Here is an 8423-nt window from a genome sequence, read left to right on the forward strand (position 1 = left end):
TAGCCTGTGGGGTCGTGTCATTGCATACACAGTGAAAAAAAAAGCCAAAAACGTCATAATTTAGCATGTTGAAAAACCTGCCAAAAATCGCATACTATAGTAAGGCGAAAAATTTCAAATTTTGACATACTCTAAAAATGGCTGAAAATGACATATTATAGCCTGTAGAGTCGCATGAAAGAAAATAAAGTGGAAAAAAAGGCCAAAGACGTCATAATTTAGTATGTCGAAAAAATTACAGAAAACACCATATATAGTATGTCGATAAACGTCAAATTTTGTCATGAAAATGAAAATCAACATATTATATCTTGTAGGGACACAACATCGTATACAAAGAAGTATGAAAAAAAAACACAAGTTGTAACCAATGAGGAATTACTGAACAGACCTACCTGGCACAGGTCTAGGGGCCCAAAGTGAATGATGGGCCTTCTGTCCTTCACATGCAAAATGTCACTCAAATGTACACTACTAGGGATAGATTTAAAATGACCAGAAATAGATGCAAAGGAATGGCAAAAAGATAAAAAAATATATAAACAGATGTAAAACAACTTAAGAGAAACACAAAATAATAAAAAAGAAACACAAAATTACCTGAAAGAGACATTAAATGACTACAAAGAGATATAAAAGCACAAAAGGATGCATTACTACTATCAAGAGACACAAAATAACCACAATGAGACACAAATGACCAAAGGAAGATAAAATTACCCCAGAGACACAAAATGATTACAAAAAGTTACAGTATTTTTGGAAAATCAATAATGTGTGCAAACCTAACAAATGAACCTTGACTAACTTAAAACACAACCTCAAGTGAAACATAATGTCTCTTTTGATTGTTTTTTTTTTTTTTTTGTAGATTTTGTTTTACAGTGGCTCAGTATTAGTTTTAAAATAGTCTTCATTTCTGAATTATTACTGTGTTTCTCTCCAGGACTGTCCCCAGTTTAAAGCCAACCATGCTGAGCTGGTGCTGGCCAACCCAAGCCCGGTGCTCATCTACCAGATCTCCTCCTCACACACTAGAGTACTCGTGGACATCAGGGGCGAGATGCCTCGCAACCTCTCTGAATACATGACTGAGAAGATATACCCTCAGCTGCCAGGTAAAAGACAGATGAGAAACAGCTTTATTTAAAAAAATATCCCAGAGGTTTTATTCCTATGTAATTATTTCTATTGCAAGACAAACTTTGGTCTGACAAAGAACCCCTGTAGTGGGATAAATAATCAAAGCCTGTAATCATGGCAATGACATTAGACATCGTGGTAGGGAGGAATACATCCAGACTGCTGCCTGTGCTTTTGTATGTTCTGCCAACAAAACTATGGTTGAAGGATTTAACATTCATGGTGTTCTCTGCTATTCAGCTGAAATATCGAAGCCACATTATCAAAGCTCCAGCTTTGGTAACCTTGACAGAGGTCCAGTTGAAATGGCGGAGTCAGTCACACTGATACATTGATAAATGTACACTGAGCACACCAAAAGAAAAGGCTTTTTCTTGTACATGTGCCCACCGTGCACCTTGAGGTTTTCATTGACACAACCAGCTGAGTGATCGACTGCCTGCACTCCCTCTTTCCTTCAGAGCATTTAAAGGAGCCTTTCATGGTGGCACTACAGAACGATCGACTGAGATCCATGCCTGCCAGCTTCCTCCCTCCCTCCCCTGTCAACAAGCCAGGTACTGAAGTGTTATTGACTGCTGTGTTGTCGGAGATGGCCAGGGGAAATCTATTGAGCTGATTTCAGCTTGTGTACAGTATGATGCACGTCTGGGAAAGTAGGGCACCGCTTTGGTCATTACTGTGTGATGAGACAGATTAAAAGGTGTTCCTGTTTGTGAACTAATTTGTAATTAGCCTGCATTTTAAGTTGAATACAAAAAAAAAAAATCTCATTGCATGCTCTTTTAAATGTTTTTTGAAAAGCTACAGTGCGTTGCTTTACAGAAATACACATTTGTATTTTAACCAAATAGATCAATGCTTATATTTAACAGAGTGGTAATTCTGGGAAATACTATTAGCTTTCTCGCTGAGAGTTAGATGAGAAAATCAGAACAATTCCTTTATCTGTACCATAAGCTATAGCCTGCATACGGTTAGCTCTGCATAAGAAACGGCAAGCCTGGCATTTTATTTTATTTGTTTAATGCTCCCAATATCCAAGTTTTTACCATTTTTTTTAGGATTCAAGGCCTACAACCATATGGCTTAAGCCAGGCTACACATAATGTTTCCAATACAGTCCATGTTTCCAGTCTTTGTGCCAAGCTAAGCAATAAAGCTGCAGCCAGTTAGCTTAGCACAAAGACTAAAAACACTTGAAAACAGCTAGCCTGACTGTGTTCAAAAGCATATCTTATTTAATCCTACAAAACCCAATTTGTAGTCTTTACACACTTTTTGTTGGATTAAACAAAGTTGGCTGCAATATGTTAATTAGTGAGCTTTAGAGGTGCATGTAGAGCCATGCTACATGTTTCCCCCCGTTTCCAGTATGTATTCTAAACTAAGCTAGTATACAGTGGGAAACAACTAGCCTGGCTCTTACAGAGTTTTTTTGCATTTCATCCTACAAAACCTAAATTGCTATTTTTACACACGTTTCTGTACGATTAAACAAAGTACAATGTGTTAATTAGTTAGCTTTAGAGGTGCTAGTCGAGTCTGGCTAGATGCCCTGTTTCCAGACTTTGTGTTAAGCTAAGCTAAGAAGCTGGAGCCTGTTCGCTTAGGTGGGCACAAAAAACTGAAACCGGGGAAATAGCTATTCTGGCTTTGTCCAAAGGCAACAAATGTCACCTACCGAAACATTAAGAACTTGTTGACATTGCTGCAACATTGCCAAGCAACAAGTGGAAAATCCACTTACTGTGCCCAGACAAAAAATAGTCCACTGTCAACATGTTATTTATTTGTTTCAAACAGAAAAACAAACAATGTAACATATTGACTGATAAAATTATAGGCAAATTTCAGTACGTTTGGGCAAAGCCAGGCTTGCTGTTTCTCCGTTTCCAGTCTATGTGCTAAGCTAAGCTAACTAGCTGTGGACGGTAGCTGACAACATCTTCACATGTAGACCTACTGCGCAGACATGAGAGTCTTCTCATCCAACTTTTGGCAAGAAAGTGAATGAGGATATTCCCCAAAATGTGAAACTGTTCCTTTAAAGTAGACTGTTTATGTGTGTGTTGGATAGGAGTTGTAACATTAGTGAGCTTCGCTGGTGTAATGAGCAATGACAAACTTAAACACTCCCGAAAGGTTTTCACTGTCAAAACATCTGAATCAAAAGCACAGAGAAATGTGAAAAGTCATCCTCCACACGTCATGTTGTTCACTGTGTTTGGCACTAATTGAAAGAATTTTACTATTACAAAGTGCTGGGGGGGGGGGGCAACAACCGGTGATGTGTTTTGGATGAGAGACAAACAGCATTCCTTCGTTTACAGGCGTACTTCTCCTGGGCGATGCTTACAACATGAGGCATCCTCTGACGGGAGGTGGGATGAGTGTTGCTCTCAACGATGTTCGCATCTGGAGGAGTTTGCTCAAAAACATTCAAGATCTATATGATGACGGGGCCATGCTGCAGGTGAATAAAGTCTACCATTTTCATGCCAAAAACTCACAGTTCCCTTAACCCTAAAATCATTCACATTAAAACAGTTACTAAAAATTAAAAGTATAAAATATGATACAATAAGGCCTATGTAAGTGCATGACAGCAAGTAGAGCTATATTTAGAGCCTCTACTGCATCTCATTTCCCTTGTCCCTCTGTTGCACCACTGTGCAATATTACACAGCTTTTTTTTTTTCTCCTCACAACAGGCAAAGAAAAAATTCCACTGGGAACGCAAGTCATCACATTCTTTCGTGGTGAATGTGTTGGCCCAGGCCCTGTACGAGCTGTTTGCAGCCACAGATGGTGAGTCTCTGCCTGCCTTTGCATCCATTAACACACAGAAAACAACAACAGGGGATCAGAAATCATTACTATTTTTCTGTTGAATAAGTACACAATCCACATTTATTTTAAACCACACATACTGTAATGGTCATTTTGTTTTTCATCATATTTACATGCCCGTTTGTGTTAACCAGATTCTCTTCATGAGCTGAGAAAAGCCTGTTTCCAGTACTTCAAGCTTGGTGGGGAGTGCATTGCTGGTCCTATTGGACTTCTCTCAGTGTAAGCATTAAATGATGTCCTCATCAGCAATATAAGACAAAATTTCACTTTGGTTAAGTTGCTTTCTCACTATAGCTACATAGATGAAAAGCTTGACAGGGGTCTTTAGGGGAGACTGGGGTTGGTTGGCACAATTTTCATTCTGATGTACGTAATTTCTGAGAATATTTTAACCAGCAGCAAAGTATGGTTTAAAACCTCAGCTATAAATAAATGTTTCAATGTACACGTTTTCTTAGCTGATTTGTGATTAAGTCATGATGGCATTTGTGCCAGCCAACCCCCTGATGGAGCTTGTTAGCACAATGTTAAACCAACCAGTGGCAACAATTAAGCATTTAAGTCACACAAAAACCCACCCTCACACAAATATTTAATAGAATATCTACCTATTTTTAAACCAAACAGAAATTTATCAGTAGAAATGTCTAATTACTATTCCCATTGGCCATTAAAAAAATAACAATATGAACATTGTTTTTCATCTTCTAGAAATGTTTTAATTTCTCAAAATACTGTTACAACTACTAATTTTACAGTTGGTTGTGCAAAGAAACCCTTAAATTAGTTTTCCAACCAACCTTGTTCACATTACTCAACTTTGTGATGATATAATGCAAGCCAGCTACCATCACTCATCACAGACTTTCATATCTTACATCAAAATACAGCTGATTCCTTTGTAGGTTAACCATAAGTACCACATTTCTTAACCACATTTCTCTCTCTAACACATTTTTATAATACATTAAGTCAACAGACCAATTTTTTAAAAACTTTCTGTACCATAAAACTGAAATGAAAAAAAAAAACCCAACAAACATTAGACACTCTCAGATACTTAAATTGATGAGTGCAGGTGAAAAAACCCAAACATTTTTATGTTACATTTTTGTTTCTGTTACCTTCAAAGGAACAGGAAACAGCTGTGCTCTAACCAATCCCGGTCTTCCTTACTATACCAATTTTCCCTGCACTCTCATAGTATTCTAGCAAGCAAACCTCTATATAGTACATTTCATTTCACATGGAAGCACAATGTGTGAGGTACAAATTACAGACACAAAACATAGCCATCAACTGTCCATAAAAGCAAATATAATCCATTCAAAATAAAATAAAAGCTTATAAAATAATAATTAAGATAAAGAATAAACCAAATGATTAAAAAGAAGAAAAAGAGGATAAAGCATACAAATTAAAATAATACAAGAAATAAAAACTGAATGATATAAGATAAATCAGACCAAAGATGATAACTTGCAGGTAAAACCAACAAAATAATAAACCATTAAACTATAAAAGTAAAAACACACCTTGTGTAAAAACAAATAAAATAACAAAAAAAAAAACAATAAAAGAAACAGACGTGTGTCAGAACTGATAAAAAAAAAAGTTAAAATTAAATAAAAATATTATAAGTACACCACTAAAAGAGGAAAATTCATATGAATTAAAAGACTATCATAAATAAAATAGAATAATGTTTTATATTATGCATATATATCTATGTGTGTTTTGTTAGATAGATTAAGATAGATTAAGATAGATTAAATTATAATGGGCCTAAAATTGACCCTTGAGGTACACCACATTAAATTATTTTTTGGAACTAAAATTCCCAAGACAAACCTTAAAAACACTATATTTAAGAAATAATATAAACCTGTTAAGTTTTACAAATTCAGTAAGGTTAAAAAAAAAACTTGGCGAAAAAGCTTTTAAAAATGCAGCCCCTTCTTCTCGAAGTAACAGATGGATCTGAAATTGTCTGAGTTTATTTCTAGTGACTGCTCAGTAGCTCACACATATCTTTTCTAATGGCACCTCCCATTGACAAGACTCGAGGAACACTATGCTAAAGCTAGCATAAAGCCGAAAAACACTAATTAACATGTAATATCTAGTTTGTTAATTGTGTAAAAATGACAAGTTTGGTTTTATGAGGGATTAGCATATTTGCTTGATTATCTTAGCTGGGGACATTCATGGGGCCAGTGAGCATCAAATGCTACCTATTTGTGCTAAGCTAAGCTAGTCGGCTGAAGCTCCATATTTATAGGGGCATCTATTATCTCATATAAGTGAAATGTCAAACTATTCCTTTGGGAAAAAAAAGAGACTGAATGACCTTGTGATTTTTTTTACCAGGTTGACACCCAAACCCATGACCCTTATTGGACACTTCTTTGCTGTGGCACTATACGCAATCTATTTCAATTTCAAGTCCGAGTCATGGAGCACCAAACCTCGAGCTCTATTCAAGAGTGGAGCCATCTTGTACCGAGCCTGCACAGTCATGTTTCCACTTATCTACTCTGAACTCAAGTACCTGGTGTACTGAGCAACTCAACATGTGGACACGGAAAGACCAAACTCAGCTAAAGTCTTCACTAAACAACGGCTTTATTAGAAGCAAAACAAGTAGTAAGAAGTTGGTAGTTTCCATGTTACTTCCTGCTAAAAACGCTGAATTACACCATAACTCTGCTTTTTACTGTATGTCCCTGCCTTACTTAGGATTTGATTTCAATGTCTTAATGTCCTACTTATTGTCTTGTTTCAGTTTTGGACATATTATCCAACAATGCCTTGGTAAAGCTCTGTTTGTGCTCACCTAAAGTCTGCCCTATATGTATCTCATACAGCAAATTTATTCACACCCTGGATTACACTGAATATTTAATACTGCAAAATTATTCGTACCCAACAGTTCTGCTATGTGAAACATGGCATCTGAATTTTATGATGTTCATTTTGCAATACAGCCCCCTTTCTGCTGTACATTTTCCACTTAAAATAAGTTGAGTTGTATTTAATATGGGGTTTCTCAAGTAACAATATATTTTACCATAGGAATACCTCATTTTAAATCTGAAGCACTGATGATGTGATTTCAATGAACAGCATGCTGTCTAAATTATTTTATGTTGTATTTAACACAAAAATCATATTGTCTGCTTTGTTTCATAGAGAAAAATATTTGCAGTATTCCATTTGTTCAAATCACAGACCTTCTTACTGTAATGATCATTTCTTGCCTTCCTGATACTGTTGTTCTTAATGTCATGAGGGACTTCTTGTAACACATTCTAGTTTCTACACTCAGTCTGAAACATGCTGACAGTGCACTTGACAAAACTATAATCCCAGAACCCAAGAATGATCCCAGCACTATTTCAGTCCTGCTGGATGTCCTGACACAGCATGTTGCCTGGGGGAAGTTTGGGTTTGACAGTCCTGAGATGGAAGAAGTGATGCTTATAGCAGGACCAAGTCAGCGGATGATGCTCAGGTGTTGTTTGTGCTGAGTTGAAACTGACATGAACTGTTGTGTTTACTTGTACCTGTGTTGAGCGTGATGGGACGTTAAATAAATCATACATTTGAGACAGAATTTTTTGTCGTTTATCTCATTTCATTGCAGCAAACTTCTTTGGATAATTAGTGTACGTAAATGTCAGGTAGGGGTCTATTATACCAACAGTACTAATACTACACTGCAAAAATACTAAATTAACTTAAAGTATTAAAAGTTAAAGTATCATATCCAAAAATAAAAAGAAAATACAATTAAATAGATAAATAATCATAATAATAATAAAAAACTTTGAAATATAAAAAGAATAAATAAATCTATAAATTCCCTAATTGATTGCTGGACTAATTATTTCAGCTGTGTTGTGTGTGTGTTGGGAAATTTATGACAAAACATGTTTATTAAACTTCTCTTATGCTTTTTATGTTATTTTAATTCCTTAAACTAGTAACTAAAGCTTTCAAATAAAAAAGTAAAGTAAAACTGGGATGTATTGGAGTAGAAGTATAAAAAGGAATAAAAACAATAGACAAAATAAAGTACAAGTACCTCAACTATGTACTTAAGTACAGTACTTAGAGTAAATTTACTTGGTTACATTCCACTACTGCAGTTAGTCAACACAGTCTGAGTTTCACACTACTGGACAAACACTATCAAATAAGACCAGTAGATGGCACTCACTCACAGCTGAAGGATTTCTGTTTGACAGGAGGCCAGTTGAGCATCCTGTCTGTAACTGTGTCACTCTCAGTGGACGGGATTAAGTTACTCTGCAGTGCTTTGGCATTGAAATTCTGGAGGAATATACTGGGACATGATGGACTGTTTAGATCGCAAGAGTTTTCAGAATTAGTTTGGCATTAGGCTTTTACTGCAGCTTTTT

The 8423-nt window shown here is 36.0% G+C and overlaps 1 protein-coding gene across 1 annotated transcript; it reads left to right on the forward strand.

Annotated features, from left to right (window-relative positions):
• Positions 1–223: 223 nt before the first annotated feature.
• sqlea (squalene epoxidase a) lies at positions 224–7615 on the forward strand. The gene is made up of 7 exons (XM_042489507.1): positions 224–256; positions 911–1118; positions 1605–1700; positions 3477–3619; positions 3858–3954; positions 4131–4218; positions 6370–7615. Exons 1-7 carry the CDS (start codon positions 224–226, stop codon positions 6560–6562), a joined length of 858 nt encoding a protein of 285 aa, XP_042345441.1. The 3' UTR covers positions 6563–7615.
• Positions 7616–8423: the final 808 nt, after the last annotated feature.

This window comes from Plectropomus leopardus, chromosome 7, assembly GCF_008729295.1.
Source record: "Plectropomus leopardus isolate mb chromosome 7, YSFRI_Pleo_2.0, whole genome shotgun sequence".
Classification (NCBI taxonomy): Eukaryota; Metazoa; Chordata; class Actinopteri; order Perciformes; family Serranidae; genus Plectropomus; species Plectropomus leopardus.